We start from the raw sequence: 18,477 nt of genomic DNA on the forward strand, positions 1-18,477 counted from the left end.
ACATTATAATTGATTGGGGAGATTAAAATTAATGATATATTTTTATGTGGTTCAGCCACAACTCTACTAAAACCTCAGCCAGTAATAGGTAGGCCAACTTTTGGACCGTCCAGGTGTCTGTATGACTGCCGCAGTACGTACATCACATTTGCACACTATCAGAAAGTGCCAAACAGCCCTGGTGGAGTGAGGAGCTGTAGAGAGAACCAGAGTACTCTGTTGATATTCTAAAAATGTTTTAAGCTTGTTTCAAAGATTCTGTACTGCAGCTTTAAATGTTTTCCAAAAGCACACATATACGCTTATCAGTGTTTCTCAAACTTTTTACAGTGTGGACCACCTGATAAAAAATGTCAAGCTCTCCCAAGGACCACTATGAAAGCATGAAACTCATAAATCTTACAGTCAAAGGAGCTTGCAAAGAAAAGCGTCTGGACTTCTTTAAGTTACTTGAAAGTAACTTAAAGAAGTCCAGCCTTATATGATTTACTCATGAAAGTGGCCACTTTCATGAGTAATCACATATAAGTTTTTACTATTTCTTTTCCATATGGGATAATTCAAATGTAAAATATATGAATTGTAATTTTAAATGGTTTAAAAGCATGTAGAATAGCATATGTAGGCAAGTATATTTCTCCTTTTTTTTTTATCAAGAAGCAAAGACAAAAAGGGGGGAAAAAGAAAAAAAAGAAATAGTGCAGGGATTGGTGGTTGAATCATCTGTCCCCACCAATGCCAAAACCAAATCTACGGCTGTGTCCCAATTCAGGGTCTGCACGCTTGAAGTACGCATTTTAAGTGCGATTACGTCATCGCCATGCGACGACGGCTGTCCCAATTCGAAGTGTACTTCAAATGCATACTTCAAATGCATACTCCAAATGCGCCGTCGATTTCCCCAAATATCAAGCGTGGTCCGGTGCATGCTTCGTGGTCCCATATATCCCACAATTCATAGTGCGGCGGTGGGTGTGGATAATTTTGCCGCAAAATACGGCAGAAAGGAGCGGCCGAAGAGGTTTTTTTTTTTCCAAACTTTATTGAAATCATAAAGCGAACAGTCAGTCATTCCAGTTTAGTTTGTACAGTAGACATACAAGGCAAATAAGAGTAACAATATACAGTACAATGAAATAAGAAGGATAAATAAATAAAGGAGAAAAAAGAAAAAAAAAAGGTGGGGGGATGTGACAGACTTCATAACAACTTTGTACTTGAAAGTTGTGACAGCTCATTCGTTAAACATTTCTGAATGAATTTCAATCAATGATAAACCTTTTTTATTGGAAGTTAATTTAAGAGATTTTAAGTAATATTCAATTTCAATCAAAAACAAATTAAATGATGGGGTTGAGTTTTGAAATTTACATTTATGTATTTGGAATTTCCCTAATAAGATGGAGCGGCCGAAGAGTGAACTGTCAAAAGTACTGAATATGATGTCACTTATTTATGTGCGAATGTTTAATAATTAAAGTCAGTTATATATCCACAAACACAACAAGCTGAAAGTCAGTGATATATGTATATGTGTATATATATATATATATATATGTATATGTATATATATATATATATATATATATATATATATATATATATATATATATATATATATATATATATAGATATGTATATATATATATATATATATATATATATATATATATATATATATATATATAGAGAGAGAGAGAGAGAGAGAGAGATAGATAGATATATATATATAGAGATAGATATATATATATAGATATATGTGTAGATATAGATATATATCATAATAAACTGACAATACTATAATATTGGCCATATTATATTTACATTGCCACAGTGAGATGACTTTAGTCTCATGAACAACATTAACTAATTGTTATTTACTAACTAATCTTAAATGACTGTTCAGCACAGAAATGAAGCCCAACAATCATGTTTTACAGTCCCGTGGTCTCAGCCTCAGATACTCAATTAATCAAAGTGATGTCATGACAAAAATGAATGACCAACAAAACATTTTTCTCCTTCATTTCTATCAAACAATGCTGTATGTAACGTGTCTCGCGGTTAGTATCATGGTTGCTAGGCAACCCTAACAGCGCGACAAAGCCCATTTCACAAGCCTCTCACTTCCGCACTTCTCGTACTTATAGTACGCGCCGTACGTAGTGCGCGTAGAGCGCGTACTTCAAGCGTGCAGACCCTGAATTGGGACACAGCCTACGCCCTTGCCATCTTCTGTAGTTTCAACAGGCGGACATCCGGTGTCACGTTGTTACAGAGAGACGAGTGTAAGGCTGTTCCAATTCTCAGCACCGCTCCTCTCTTTCCCTGAGTCCTTAGCAATTCTCCTTCCCACGATGACGTTTTCCTCGAGCCACGGAAAAGAGTTTAGGAAAAGGAGATAGGCCCTAATTTTGAAATACCCCACGTGGTTACGTTGTTTAGCTGAGTCACGTGATCGCACAGCAACAAATCACAGCGGAGCCAAATAAAGGGGGCGGAGCAAAGTGTGTGTGCAGGAGAGGAGTCGAGCAGAGAGAGCTGCTTTTTCATGAAACGGGAGTAAAGTAGTAAACGTACAGGAACATATACCACTACCAACGTTTGGATCGATATCTGCATCGATCTGCACACCCTTGTCTCCTGGATCCTAGCTGGGATCAGCGTGAACCACGTGGGTCTCTGCTACCTGATCTGTTTCCTGTTTGGAAAGACTTTAAGCTTCATCAAGGAGTCTCTCTCGGTTTGTGAGCTCATCTAAAGGTAAGCACGGAGCTAACTTTAATGTGGGTTCAGTTTATGCTGAGTTTATCTCTGTTGAGAATAATAGATTGCTTCGTATACATTGGAGTTAGACAGACTGTAGAGTTTGTGATTGCTTGCAACGTTAGAATATGACGGTTGCTAGAGGGTAAGAACAAAAGGATGGGGTGCAGGGCAGGAGAACAACCAACCCCCAGGACATGAAGCCACAGGTACAAGCCTGGGAGAGGGAAATCAGCCTTTAGAATAGGACTTCATAGGATGATCTACAGATGCATCTGTATTTCATTTTCTTCCAGCGCTAATAAAGATGTCTGATTTTGGAAATAAAATTATCCGCCTGGTCGCTCCCATCAAAAATCCGTGAAGAACTTCAACAGCTCCTGAATGAGCTCTTCTGTTGCTCTTCTCGGTCCGTTAAGAGTTTATTGTGAATAGAGCAGGGCGATATGACCAAAAATATTTATCACGATATACATTTGAAAATTTGCGATAACGATATAATTGACACTAGACAAAATACTTTACAACTCCACAACTTTATTAGTGCAAAAAACCCCATCAATGTATTTTCACTTAAACAAGCAGCTGTTTTTTTATGTGCATTTAAGTTATATAAAAATGTAACAGTGCAAATTCCTTGCTGACAGTTTAACCAAAAGACATTTCCATTGGAAATTGGCTGACATATCCTCAGCATAACCATGTATAATATCCACAAAACTTAAAAAGAGGTTATACACACACAATACGGTAATATTATGTTGAAGCACAGTACGTATCACTCCGCGAGGCTCCTTCCTACGATAGCCATAATGTTCCCACAATCCATCAAGCAGTGCGGCTTCGTAGCTTAGCAAAGTCGTACTAAACATTTGACAGATTTTCGAACACCGTGTACCACATAAAATCGTTTCGAGGTCAGTAAACACAACCAGAATTCATACATAAGGCACACGGGATTATAAAGGGCACTGTCGATTTTCAGAAAAATCAAAGGATTGATTTTAAGTGTGGCGTATTTTCCAAACAACACGGTAATAACGACGGCCGCTAGCATGCTCTACCAAAAATAGTGCTTTGTTGTGTATCTGATGGACGAAAGCCAAACCAGTTCCACACCACTGAAGTTGCAGCATTTTTACAAACCAATTCTGGTTCATCTGTTTCATTTAATGATCTACTTTCGCTCTTCTCATTCTGCGTCGCAGCCATGTACGTATGTAAACAAAGGCACTGCGCATGCGCGTTTTATCCATATTCTATTGCGATATGTCATTTTCCTATCGTTGCCCATTCACGGTATTACGGTATTATAATGATAATACCGTGAATGGTATGATATAGCCCAGCCCTAATTGTGAACACATTAAAAGAAGAGTGAGAGGAAACCAACACCAACTAATCATTAGCTCAGCATGAGAAGCTGAGCGTTTGCTTGCTTGTTCACTTATTTCCATCGTGCTTTGACTGCAGCTGTAACCTGACAAATTCCAGCAGGATTTGTAAAAAGTGTTTTGATAGACACACAAACCTGGACAGCTTATGATACTAACTGCTGGAAAGGTTTCATGCAGCATTGTTTGACAGAAATGAAGGAGAATTTTTTCTTCTTCATCTATTTGTTTTAATTTTATCTTTGTTTGATTTTTTTGAGTATCTGATGCTGAGACCGTGAGACTGTAAAAACATGATTGTTGGGCTTCATTTTTCTACTGAACAGTCATTTTAAGATGAGCTAGTAAATAACAATTAGCTAATGTTGTTCAGGAGACTAAAGTCATCTCACTTTGGTAATGTAAATATAAAGTTATTTCTATATTAATCATTATTAGTTATTACAGCAGTGAACTTAAACTCTGTGTCAAATAAGTTGCATTGATCTTTGTTTATTATAACTTTATATCTTCACTGACAGACAAGTATCTTTGACAGTATATATATATATATATATATATATATATATATATATATATATATATATATATATAAAACACCCAGCACGCCCCTGCGGGCGGTTTATCCTTCAAGCTCGGGTCCTCTACCAGAGGCCTGGGAGCTTGAGGGTCCTGCGCAGTATCTTAGCTGTTCCCAGGACTGCGCTCTTCTGGACAGAGATCTCCGATGTTGTTCCTGGGATCTGCTGGAGCCACTCGCCTAGCTTGGGAGTCACCGCACCTAGTGCTCCGATTACCACGGGGACCACCGTTACCTTCACCCTCCACATCCTCTCGAGCTCTTCTCTGAGCCCTTGGTATTTCTCCAGCTTCTCATGTTCCTTCTTCCTGATATTGCTGTCATTCGGAACCGCTACATCGATCACTACGGCCGTCTTCTTCTGTTTGTCTACCACCACTATGTCCGGTTGGTTAGCCACCACCATTTTGTCCGTCTGTATCTGGAAGTCCCACAGGATCTTAGCTCGGTCATTCTCCACCACCCTTGGGGGCATCTCCCATTTTGACCTCGGGACTTCCAGGTTATACTCGGCACAGATGTTCCTGTACACTATGGCCACTTGGTTATGGCGTTCCATGTATGCCTTGCCTGCTAGCATCTTGCACCCTGCTGTTATGTGCTGGATTGTCTCTGGGGCATCTTTACACAGCCTGCACCTGGGGTCTTGCCTGGTGTGATAGACCCCAGCCTCTATGGATCTTGTGCTCAGAGCTTGTTCTTGTGCTGCCATGATTAGTGCCTCTGTGCTGTCTTTCAGTCCAGCTTTGTCCAGCCACTGGTAGGATTTCTGGATATCAGCCACCTCCTCTATCTGCCGGTGGTACATACCGTGCAGGGGCCTGTCCTTCCATGATGGTTCCTCGTCTCCCTCCTCTTTCTTGGGTTTCTGCTGCCTGAGGTATTCACTGAGCACTCGGTCAGTTGGGGCCATCTTCCTAATGTATTCTTGGATGTTCGTTGTCTCATCCTGGACTGTGGTGCTGACACTCACCAGTCCCCGGCCCCCTTCCTTCCGCTTAGCGTACAGCCTCAGGGTGCTGGATTTGGGGTGAAACCCTCCATGCATGGTAAGGAGCTTTCTTGTCTTTATGTCAGTGGCTTCTATCTCCTCCTTTGGCCAGCCTATTACCCCAGCAGGGTACCTGATCATGGGCAGGGCGTACGTGTTGATGGCCCGGATCTTGTTCTTACCATTCAGCTGACTCCTCAGGACTTGCCTGACCCTCTGCAGGTACTTGGTGGTTGCAGCTTTTCTAGCGGCCTCTTCATGGTTCCCATTCGCCTGTGGGATCCCCAAGTACTTGTAACTGTCCTCTATGTCTGCAATGTTGCCTTCTGGTAGTTCAATCCCCTCAGTTCTGACTACCTTCCCTCTCTTTGTTACCATCCGACTACACTTCTCCAGTCCGAACGACATTCCAATGTCATTGCTGTATAGCCTGGTAGTGTGGATCAGTGAATCGATGTCTCGTTCACTCTTGGCATACAGCTTGATGTCATCCATGTACAGGAGGTGGCTGACAACTGCTCCGTTCTGTAGTTGGTATCCGTAGCCAGTCTTGTTAATGATCTCACTGAGGGGGTTCAGGCCTATGCAGAACAGCAGTGGGGACAGAGCATCTCCTTGGTAGATCCCGCACTTGATGGTGACTTGTGCTATGGGCTTGGAGTTGGCCTCTAGTGTTGTACGCCACATCCCCATTGAGTTCCTGATGAAGGCTCTTAGGGTCCCATTGATCTTGTACAATTCTAGGCATTCCAGTATCCAGCTGTGGGGCATTGAGTCATAGGCCTTCTTGTAATCAATCCAGGCAGTGCACAGGTTGGTCAGTCTGGTCTTGCAGTCTCGGCTGATTGTTCTGTCTACCAGTAGCTGGTGTTTTGCGCCTCTGGTATTCTTGCCAATTCCTTTCTGTGTCCCGCTCATGTATTGACCCATGTGCCTGTTCATCTTAGCCGATATGATGCCTGACAGGAGCTTCCATGTAGTACTGAGGCAGGTTATTGGTCGGTAGTTGGAGGGGACCGGTCCCTTCTTGGGGTCCTTGGGGATCAGGACCGTCCGGCCTTCAGTTAGCCATTCCGGGTGTCTCTCGTTAACTAGCAGCTGGTTCATTTGTGCTGCCAGACGCTCGTGGAGTGCAGTCAGCTTCTTCAGCCAGTAGGCGTGAACCATGTCGGGCCCTGGTGCTGTCCAACTCTTCATACTGGAGACCCTTTCTTGGATATCTACCACTGTGATGGTTACTGGACCCTGTTCAGGGAGGTCGCTGTGTTCAGCCCTCAGATCCTCTAGCCACTGAGCATTGCCATTATGGGTTGCATCCTTCTCCCATATGCTCTTCCAGTATTGCTCCGTCTCCAGCCTTGGTGGTGCTGTTCTCTTATTGTTCCCTTGCCACTGAGAGTACACCTTTGCTGGTTCTGTGGAGAACAGCTGGTTTATTCTCCTGCCTTCTATCTCTCTGGTGTACCTCCTCAAGCGGCTGGCCAAGGCTGTGAGTCTTTGCTTGGCAGTTTCCAAGGCCTCAGGTATGGACAGCTTGCTGTATTTCTTAGGCACCTTATTTGTCGCACCTTTCTGCAACTCCGTTAGTTGGCTAACCTCCCTCCGTGCTACTTTGATCTTGCCCTCTAGCCTCCTTCTCCATGGAGGGTACTGCCCCTTGTCGCTGTTCAACTTGTAGCCAAGCATCTCACTGATCACTGTTGCCGTTTTGTAGATCAGCTTGTTAGTGTCGGTAATCGTGGTTGTAGGTATTGCCCGTAGTGCTGCATTAACATCATCTAGCAGACCTTCTGAGGGAACTTCACGTAATCTTGGTAACCGGCTACGGGGGATCCAGGTTTCAAGCTTGGCCATGATCCTATTTTTCAGGTCAGTTCCTCTCGCACTCAACGATCCTTCTCCTATCGCACTTGGGGCTATGTACCCAATCTCGGGTGGGGGTGATGATATCTCCCCCCTGACCTGGCGTCCTGACTCCTCCTTGCCGTAGCATTTGTGTTGTACCTCGTCAATCTCTAGCTGTGAGAGCAGTCCCTTCTTTCGAATGTTGGAACACTGAGCTACTAGTTGTTTCGCCGTCATTGTGGATGTTGGGTATCGAAGAATCCATAGGTCCCTCATCCTATTCATGTAGCCCCTTCCGCCGGGGTTACTTGCATAGTAGCATTCCAACAACGCCCTGTTTTTCGTCTCTTGCCCACCGATGCCTTCTTTTTATATATATATATATATATATATATATATATATATATATATATATATATATATATATATATATATATATATATATATATATATATATATAACAATTACAGCAATATGATGCAACAAATAATAATAATAATAATACAACAGCCTCTTGCCATTTTTTGTGTTTCTTTTTATGCCTGTGTAGTGGAGATATCAAAGACAGGCACGGCTGTGGCACTGATTCAGTCTTTGAGCACTACGGTCACCCCGGTGTGTCGGCCAGAACACCACTTAAGGCCAAATTGCCCAGAGCACGGAAGAAGGAGAGAGCTTGAGGTTCCGTTTGAGGCACTTTATTGTCACCGCTTGATTTCTGGGGCTGTAACACAGCGGGTGTACATAAGTGTGTGTCTGGGTGTGTGTGTGTGTGTGTGGTTTCCTACAAGGAAATAAACAAGGGAAATAACAATCAATAAAGATAATAGACAAGTCAAATACTCAAATATAAACATAATACAACATAGTTAACATTATCAAATATAAAGATCAGAAAAATATAATACACTTCAAACTGCTCACACTATGCAACTAAATAGCATCAGTGCGAGGTTAAGCAACCGTCAGTACACAGGAACTACTTCCGGTAGTTATACAAAATAAAAGCATCCCCCGTTATAATCCGCTATAATGCTCTTATTGTGAAGGGCAAGCGGGACGCTATACTTCCGGTCAAACTACGTTCGCTATTTTATTAATCCACGTACCTAATTGTTCACTACAAACCCCGCTACTTCAAAGTAAACAATCACAAGCATCACATACAACATATAGAGAAGGTCTGATAACACAGGAATGACATTATGGACATACGAGCGACCGTACATGCGTCAACAAAGCTAAACCGGGGCCAAGCTAACAACATAAGTTAGCATATGAAATGAGGGTGAACTCACGCGTTGCATGCGTGGCCTACCGCTCCAACTATGGACTACATTAGCTCCTAAATGGTAACATACTACAGTACTGACACAACAAAGGCAAAATACGACACAGGTCACTACTTACTTGTCATTTACGCACACCTAACATGCCCCAGGAATCAGTGCACCCCCTCCAGACCAACACTGCTCAGCCGCCATTAAACTGCCCACCTTACTAACCGGATGATGTCACTAGAAGGTGGGCTGGCCCAAACTGACAGAAGACGGAACATTACATGAACTTATATAAACTTATAAACACCAGTAAAACTATTATATGAACTTTGGGGCCTTTTATACAGCCGCCCCCAAATGTATGTAAGACATTTGCTCATCAATAAGGCAACAAAGTTCTAGGGTTGTGGTGAGTTCGACGCAGAGCTGTCCTCATCTTCTCCAGAGGGCAGCGCAGGGAGGACAACCAATCTGGCAACTGGCCGAGTGTAGACTCTCTCCTTCACCTTCACGTCAGCGGACCTGATGCGTCCATCAGGGCTAGGATGAGTTTTAATCACCCTCCCCACCGGCCAGAGAGCCCTGGGAAGCTGTGGATCAGCGATCATCACCACAGAGTCCTCAGCCAAATCAGCTGCCGTTGTTTGCCACTTCTGGCGAGTCTGCAGACTGGGAATGTACTGACGAATGAAACGTGACCAGAAATGGTCAGCCAAAACCTGGGAGTGCTTCCAGCGACGGCGACTGAGGAGCTCACTCTCTGGGTATACTACCTGAGGTAGCGATCCATCCGGCCGCCCCATCAGAAGAACATTAGGAGTCACCGGATCTGCATCTCTGGCATCGGAAGACACATACCCCAGGGGCTTACTATTGAGTATCCCTTCCACTTCGGTGAGTACAGTGCGAAGCACTTCTTCTGGAACTGACTGAGCACCAACGGTGGCATAGAGGGCATACTTAACCGACCGGATCTCCCTTTCCCATGCTCCCCCAAAGTGTGGGGCACCTGGAGGATTAAAGCGGAAGCTGATCCTCTGGGGTGCTAGAAGCTGTTGTAGTTCCGGGGCCATCTTCAGAAAGGTCTCACGCAGCTCCCTCTCACCTCCCCTGAAGTTGGTCCCCTGGTCTGAAAACAACTCGGCAGGTGTTCCTCTACGGGCGACAAATCGCCGAAGAGCCATCAGGAATGCATCTGCATCAATGGTGTTAAGAACATCCAAGTGGACTGCCCTGGTGGTGAGGCACTTGAATATGATTCCCCATCTCTTCTCAATACGCCGACCAACCTTGACCTCAAACGGCCCGAAGCAGTCCATTCCCGTAGAGTAGAAAGCCGGTTTATATAGACGTAGCCGGGCTGCTGGCAGGTCTGCCATCCTTGGCACTGTAGGTCTAGCTCTCCACCTTTGACAATCAGCACAGAGGTGTTGGTAGCGCCGGACAGCTTCACGCCCTCGCAGAATCCAGTAGGAGCGCCGAAGTTCTGCGAACACCCGCTCCGGGCCAGGATGATGGAGGCGGCGATCAAAGTCTTGGATCAGGAGTTTGGTCACTGGGTGGCTTGGGTCTAAGATAATCGGATGGAGTGTCTCCAGAGCCAAATCTTCAGATCGACGAAGTCGTCCTCCAACACAAATGAGCTGTCTGGTCTCATCCACTTCGGGTGACAGAGAGAGAAGACGACTGCTCCTGGGAACTGGCTTACCGACTTTCAACAGGTTGTACTCCTCCAGGAAACTATCCATCTGGGCCCTCTGTAGGATCAGCCTCTCCGCCTTGCGATAGTCCTCAACAGTGGGATGACCATCTGGTTGGGCCGCCCCATGTAGCTCCCGCGCTGTAACCTCTAACATCTCACTCCAGGTTTTGTAGCGGCTCAAATCTGAAGTTGGCTGACCTGACGGAGTAGTTGCTGTGGTCCCACAGAACACAGCTTTGCGCAGCTCCGAGGCATCTCCTGCTTGGTCAACCGTGAGATCCTCTGGCCAGGAGTCTGGACTGCGCAGGAGAAAGGATGGTCCTTGGCTCCATCTATTTGGTACAGCGAGCTCCTTCAACTTCTTCCCACGTGTCACATCGTCGGCTGGATTCCTTCCAGAGTCGACGTATCTCCAGGAGTGCCTGTCTGTCAGCTCTTGTATCTCAGCTACACGAGTGCCCACGAAGACCTTAAATCGGCAGGATTCAGACCTCAGCCAGGTCAGCACTGTTGTAGAATCGGACCATAGGACCGTCTGGTCGATTCTAAGGGTGAGCTCCCTTTCCAGCACTTGTGAGAGCTGTGCCCCAGTGAGTGCAGCACAGAGCTCCAATCGGGGCATGGAGTGGAACCGCTTAGGGGCAACCCTGGAACGGGCCACCAAGAATGACAGATGCACTTCACCATTTCTGCCAGTGGTCCGGAGGTAAGCTACTGAGCCATAAGCTTCTTCAGAGGCATCACAAAATATGTGCACCTCTCTCTGACAGCTGAAGGGGTCCACTTCCTTAGGCACATATGGTCGGGGAAGAGTAATTTCAGGTAGAAATTGCAGCTCTTCCTCCCAGGCTGTCCACTGCTGCATAAGCTCCTGAGGTAGGTGTGGGTCATCCCAACCCCTTTGCTTGTCCCAAAGATGGCGGATGATTACCTTCGCTCTGGTTGTGTAGGGTAAGATGAACCCTAGGGGGTCGTACTGGCTGGCCAAGACCTTGTAGATATTGCGCATCGTGGGGACTGCATATGGAACTTGACGATGCTTGTAGCCTAGGACATCTGTGTGGAATAGCCAGCTCAATCCCAGGGTAGATTCTGGGGTATCTACCTTGTTCTGGGCCAGCCATAGTTCCACACTAGCGGAGCAGCTCTCTTGTGGTAAGTGACTGATGACGTCACGTTCATTGCTGGCCCACTGACGTAGGTCAAAACCTGCTGAGACTAGGATGGCCCGTAACCTGTCGACAAGTTTCCTTGCCTCTTCCACGGTGGGGAAACTCTGAAGGCAGTTGTCCACATAAAAACACCTTTCGACCGAGAGTCTCACGTCATCATCTGGCTGGCTGTTATCCATGACATGACGCTGCAGGGCAAATGTGGCACAGCAGGGGCTACACGTGGTTCCGAACGGGAGCACCCGCCACTCGTAGACTGCTGGAGGGCTCTCGTCGCTGATGTCTCGCCAGACGAATCTGAGCAGGGCACGATCTTCTGGTAAGAGATGAACCTGGTGGAACATGCCTTTAATGTCCCCACTCACTGCAACTGCATGCTCTCTGAAGCGCAATAGGACTCCCAGAAGCGACGCACCTAAGGTGGGCCCAGGCAGCAGGTAGTCGTTCAAGTTCTGTCCTCTGTACTGAAATGAGCAGTTGAAAACCAATCGGTTCTTGCCATTATGGCTCACCATGTGATGAGGGATGTACCACGCCTCCTGACCTTCTGTCACAGGTGTCCCAGAGCCACACTTAATGATGGAGCCAGCCTTGATAAGCTTCTCCATCTCCACTTTGTAGGCCTCAGCTCGTTCTGGGTCTTTGGCCAGCCTTCTCTCCACACCTCGTAGACTTGGCATGACGGCGTCTTTAGTTGCCTGCAGTAGAGGCATCCCCTTCCGGCGAAGCAGTGGGGTGGCATAGCGACGTATGCCTTCAACCTCTATTCTGACAGTTCTGGTCTCCAGAATGCATATGGCCTCTTGGTCTTGCCTTGAACGAGTAACAAGCTTCTCGTTTCGGAATGGAACGATGTCGACCTGCCACAGTTTCTCCACATGTTTCATTAACTCACTGACCTGAGGTGCAACAGAAGTCAGCAAGCACTGCTGGGGTTGGGTAAGCTGGCCAACTATACTTGCTGGCCCTTGTAGCGCCCAACCTAGCCTGGTACGAATAGCAGCAGGCCCTCCTGGAGGTCCCAGCCTGACTGGTTCAACGGGGGTAACCAGATGGGGATGGTCACTGCCAATGAGTAGCAAAGGTTTCACATTTAACAAGGTGTGGATCGGAAGACCAATCAGGTGCTTGTACCTTTCCCTGAGTTGCTCCATGGGATAAGTGCAAGTCCGATGCGTGCAGCAGTGAAGGCCCCGGCAATCTTGAACCTGGTCCTGGGCCTTGATGGAGAAGAAACAGAGAACGACACTGACTCACCTCTGAGAGTCTGCACGTCCTGCCTAATCGTGCGCAGTGGGACGTCCTCTGCGATCCCTTGCATGCCTAACTTCTCGGCAGCCTCCGGCAGAAGCATTGTCCTCTCTGACCCGTCATCCAGTACAGCATAAGTGCTGATTGTTCGCTTGCCATAATGAATGCAGACTTTGACAATCTTTAGAAGGACTTTGCAGCCTTCAGTGGGTCTGTCTAGATACAGGACGTCGGTTGCTGCCTTCGAGTCACCGCTCACCACCGCTGTTGTTAGCGACCCTTTAGGTGTTCTAACATTGACATCATGCAGTACCTGCAGGTGCTTCCCTTGGCAGAGGCTGCAAGTCTTCCTCAGATTGCACTGGGCCGCCTGGTGTGACCGTGCGCAGCGCCAGCACCTCTTGTTACTCTTTATCCACTCTGTTAGCTGGTCCTTTGTCAACTTGGATACCATTGTGCACTGACTGAGATAGTGCTCTTCCGTGTTACAGAATGGACAGTATGGCTTGTTCTTGCTGGCCACACCACCTGGCCTCAAAGCCTGTGGGTTCGTCATTGCACCATGAAGGACTGTGATGGATCTCTTACCCTGGCGCACCTCAGGCCTGGGCCACTGTTTCTCCTTTGTCCCTTTCACTGCTAGCTGCCCTTCAGAGTCTTGGCACCAGGACTCATACTTGAGCCACCCTGCGAGATCTGCCAAGGTATGCATCCTCACACCTTGTTGGAACATGCAGCGGCGGAACTCCGCTCTCTGCTCGGGGGGTAGTTTACTAAGCAGACGAGCAACATGTGAACCACAGTGTAGTTCCACTTCTCCTTCTGGGCCTAGTGTCCTTAACATCCCCACCAGTGACTGTATCTGGAGGGCAAATCTCTCAAATGCCGAGACGTCTCCACGTCTGATGTCAGGTGAGTCCATCATCGCAGCAATACGCCTCAGCACTATCTGATGTGGTTGGCCGAATTTGTCATTGAGGGCCTCCATCGTATCAGTGAAGGGTGTGGCAGAGTTGAGGTAAGCATCGGCTATTAATCTGGCCTCCTCTAGGTGCAGGTGATCAACCAACACTTGATACTTGAACAGCTCAGTCGTGTCCTCAGGCAGAAGATTCCCCAATGCCATCTTAAGCCTAGCAAACTCACTAGGGTCTCGACTGGAGAAGTTGGGGATTGTTGGGCGGGGACCACGGTAAACTGTCTCTGAGGTGATAGGAGTCCTGCCCGGATTCGGTCTGTCCGGCAGTGGCTGTGGAGAGGACAGATTGAACTGCTGCTCAGGGGATGCTGGATTACAGCCATGCTCAGTCTTACTGTCCCCATAGGCGGCGCGCGGATGCTTGGACCCACCCAGTGGGAAACTGCCTGGGCGAGGTGGGAGATGAACCGGCTTGAACCAGGGAGGTGAATTATGGGAGGCTTTATCTGGAAACCTGAGAGCTGGTGGAGGATCTGATGACAGACTCTGTCCTGGGTGGTCCACGACCATATTAGCGGGTGGGATTGCCATTACCTCTGTCTTAATGGCTGGAAACATACATGCATCTTGGCGATGGGGGTTCAACACTGGTGGGTCCCTAGGCAGTGGCGCTTCCTCAATTGGATCTGGCCACGGTGGTGGGGCAGGCCAGTCATCATCCTCCTCAATCTCTGGTGCATCACCCGGTAGCGGTGACTGCATTGACTTACTGGTTTGGAGAGAAGATGGGCCCTGCATGCTCTGGACAGCTTCCACTAACTGTCTCATTTCTGCCCGCAGTGCCTTGAGTTCGACCAGATCTGATGACATACGTTGCTGGCTCTGCTGGATGAGGTGGCGCTCCTGACGGATATCCTCTAACTCTGCACTTACTTCCTTATTTGGATGTGTATAGGGGAGCACGAAGGGTAGAGGAGTAGAGTGATCATAGGCTTGTTCCCCATGCCATCTCTCTGGATACAGCTGGGGGGCTAGCTGATTCTCCTGAATGTGCTGTTGGCTCTGAGCTCCATAGCGCGAGGCCGTCTCATGGAGAATAGCATCCCGCCTCCACTGAGGGCTGGCTAGGTTGCAGCTAAAGGGGGAAGCGAGGGAGGTCATCCTGGCCTTGTCCTCTTGGTGTCTGAGCTCTACATCCTCTCTATATGGATGGCTAATGTAGCCTGGGTACTCCACCTCATAATCTGCGTAGCGCACAGGTGGGCGAGCATGTCGTTTGGGGCGTGCGCCACGAGACTCGTACTCTGGGCCTGGTTCCATCTCTGAGGCGAACCTAGTGCATCCGGCTCGAAGGACCAATTAATGTAGTGGAGATATCAAAGACAGGCACGGCTGTGGCACTGATTCAGTCTTTGAGCACTACGGTCACCCCGGTGTGTCGGCCAGAACACCACTTAAGGCCAAATTGCCCAGAGCACGGAAGAAGGAGAGAGCTTGAGGTTCCGTTTGAGGCACTTTATTGTCACCGCTTGATTTCTGGGGCTGTAACACAGCGGGTGTACATAAGTGTGTGTCTGGGTGTGTGTGTGTGTGTGTGGTTTCCTACAAGGAAATAAACAAGGGAAATAACAATCAATAAAGATAATAGACAAGTCAAATACTCAAATATAAACATAATACAACATAGTTAACATTATCAAATATAAAGATCAGAAAAATATAATACACTTCAAACTGCTCACACTATGCAACTAAATAGCATCAGTGCGAGGTTAAGCAACCGTCAGTACACAGGAACTACTTCCGGTAGTTATACAAAATAAAAGCATCCCCCGTTATAATCCGCTATAATGCTCTTATTGTGAAGGGCAAGCGGGACGCTATACTTCCGGTCAAACTACGTTCGCTATTTTATTAATCCACGTACCTAATTGTTCACTACAAACCCCGCTACTTCAAAGTAAACAATCACAAGCATCACATACAACATATAGAGAAGGTCTGATAACACAGGAATGACATTATGGACATACGAGCGACCGTACATGCGTCAACAAAGCTAAACCGGGGCCAAGCTAACAACATAAGTTAGCATATGAAATGAGGGTGAACTCACGCGTTGCATGCGTGGCCTACCGCTCCAACTATGGACTACATTAGCTCCTAAATGGTAACATACTACAGTACTGACACAACAAAGGCAAAATACGACACAGGTCACTACTTACTTGTCATTTACGCACACCTAACATGCCCCAGGAATCAGTGCACCCCCTCCAGACCAACACTGCTCAGCCGCCATTAAACTGCCCACCTTACTAACCGGATGATGTCACTAGAAGGTGGGCTGGCCCAAACTGACAGAAGACGGAACATTACATGAACTTATATAAACTTATAAACACCAGTAAAACTATTATATGAACTTTGGGGCCTTTTATACAGCCTGACTAACTGATTTCAATTGAAAGCCTGCGTGCGCTAGTACCGCTTGCCACGAGTTCCCAGAATCTTTTGCGGTTTTACCCCTTAATGACGTCACATGTTCAATCTCTATACAACTACAGTGTGGGCCATTTATATGGATACACTGCAATAACATGGGAATGGTTGGTGATATTAAAGAAGCTGTTGTATTATTAACTGCAATAGTCGGTTGCATGACAGCCACGGGAAGCCGACGGGTAAAGAGATCGGTTTTTATCGGATTACGTCGTTGAAGAGAAATTGTTCAAGCCATGTTTCCAAAGTAACAAAGAGCCGGAGCAACACTCTGGAGCAACACTCCAGCTCACATGTTTGTCTGCTCCAAGCATTCCCACAAAGGTCAGTGTTTTGTAGTAGTTAATATGTCATTTTTCATAACATAATTGGTGATATAGGTTACAAGCAAGTCTGGCGCTGAACAGAAATTGTGGCGCTATGCTCCTTTGTTTATTGTGCATAAATAGTGAATTGTCCTGACACAATATTGCGTTTCACTTCTGTTATTACCATGGTACATTGACAAAAACATATACTTTTATTCACAGGATAAACAGCATAAAACATTTTTTTTGTATCACTAATTGCCCAGTATGATTACAGCATACGATATTATTGTCACTGCTACATTTCTGTAATGCGTACCAGAAATTATTACTTTTTTTTTTTTTTTTTTTTTTATTAATATTTTTGGATGGACAGAAACATTAATAAATAAATATACAACTGCAATAATCATACTGTCAGTTCTCTGTCCGTTTCTAAACAAACAAACAAACTAAGACAAGCAAACAAACAACACACTAACAAACAAAAAAAAAAAAAAAAAAAAAAAAAAAATTACATAAATAAATAAATAAATAAAATAAATAAAACCCAGGAGAAACAAAATAATACACCGCCTCCTGGAAAACATCAGCAAAAACAAAAACGAATAAGGGTAAAACCCCCTGGTGCAAAAAAAAAAAAAAAAAAAAAAAAAAAAAAAAAAGACAACAACCAAAATACCAATGACACATGAAATATCCCTCTAAGAGACCATTTATCATAATGTCTAAGAGACATTGTCAATGTACCGCAAAAAGGGACCCCAGACCTGCTCAAAAATATCTTCTCTTCCCTTCATTCTATACATAACCCGTTCATATGATGCCATCCTAGACATTTGTTCGGTCCATTCCTTGAAAGAACAGGGGCTGGATGACTTCCAATGCCTAAGAATTACCCTGCAACCAGTTATAAAAGCCAGACGCATCCACAATCTCTGTTTTTTTGAGAGAATGTTATCGTCAGGTAGTAGGCCCAGGACGCATATAGCTGGAGATTTAGAAAGATTAAGTTTAAAAATATCATTCACCAAGTTGATGATCCCATCCCACAAATAATCATTTTTCCGACATGTATACAACATATGAACTAGAGTCCCGACTTCCTGCTGACATTTCCAACAAATGTCCTTATCTGCGAGCTTCAACCTGACTAATTTACTGGGTGTCCAATAGTTTCTGTGAAGCAACTTGTACTGGATAAGTTGAGACTGTGTTTCAGGTGAGCAAACATACCATGATGAGATCAGCATCTTCCAACTGTCCTCTGAGATCTGGATACCCAGATCTTTCTCCCAACACCGCCTCAGTCCCCCCAAACTGGGAGCGTGTGCCTCTCTGAAGCTCCCATAAAATTTAGATGCCCTGATTCTGTTATTGTCAGGGGTTGCAAACATCTTCTGAACACTAGATGGAGGGTCTAGATTATTTTTCAAAATGGCTTTAATACAATGTCTTATTTGAAAAAACCTCCAAATTTCCCTTGGATCCAAATTGAATTCTCGTCTGATTTCTGCAAACGATTTCATGCCAGTCTGCCCAAATAGGTCCCCCATCTGATTAATACCTGTCCTAGCCCAGGCCTCCCACCAGACCGGTTTCTTACCTATTAATACTTTCTTATTATACCAAATAGAGGCTCTAGCGGTGAGATAAGGGCTGCTGTTGGTATATTGGTGAGCTCTAAGCCAGGTCTCTTGCATGAAAGACAGTACTGGATCTTTAAACGGTACTGGCCTTCCCTTCTGAGTAAGGAAGGCCTCTAAA

General features: G+C 45.7%; 2 protein-coding genes and 1 long non-coding RNA gene across 4 annotated transcripts in view; 1 reads left to right on the forward strand and 2 right to left on the reverse strand.

Annotated features, from left to right (window-relative positions):
- The first annotated feature begins 2,217 nt into the window (after nucleotides 1–2,217).
- The window catches only part of LOC113010598 (uncharacterized), a 29,513-nt gene continuing 13,253 nt past the window's right edge, over nucleotides 2,218–18,477 (forward strand). For both annotated transcript variants that reach the window (XM_080299104.1, XM_080299105.1), the window contains exon 1: nucleotides 2,218–2,763. The gene's annotated coding sequence lies outside the window, so the exon portion shown is untranslated. The remainder of the gene's footprint in view (nucleotides 2,764–18,477) is intronic.
- On the reverse strand, nucleotides 8,259–11,478 carry LOC113015266 (uncharacterized). Its single transcript, XM_080299101.1, has 2 exons — nucleotides 8,987–11,478; nucleotides 8,259–8,360 (listed from the first exon to the last, which is right to left on the reverse strand). The coding sequence occupies exon 1, from the start codon at nucleotides 11,421–11,423 to the stop codon at nucleotides 9,255–9,257; it is 2,169 nt and encodes a 722-aa protein (XP_080155227.1). The 5' UTR covers nucleotides 11,424–11,478; the 3' UTR covers nucleotides 8,259–8,360; nucleotides 8,987–9,254.
- Nucleotides 15,401–16,336, reverse strand: LOC145425778 (uncharacterized). The gene is made up of 2 exons (XR_013906517.1): nucleotides 16,129–16,336; nucleotides 15,401–15,502 (listed from the first exon to the last, which is right to left on the reverse strand). It is a non-coding gene; the product is annotated as an uncharacterized LOC145425778 (long non-coding RNA).

Source organism: Astatotilapia calliptera, chromosome 3, assembly GCF_964374335.1.
Source record: "Astatotilapia calliptera chromosome 3, fAstCal68.1, whole genome shotgun sequence".
In the NCBI taxonomy this organism is placed as follows: Eukaryota; Metazoa; Chordata; class Actinopteri; order Cichliformes; family Cichlidae; genus Astatotilapia; species Astatotilapia calliptera.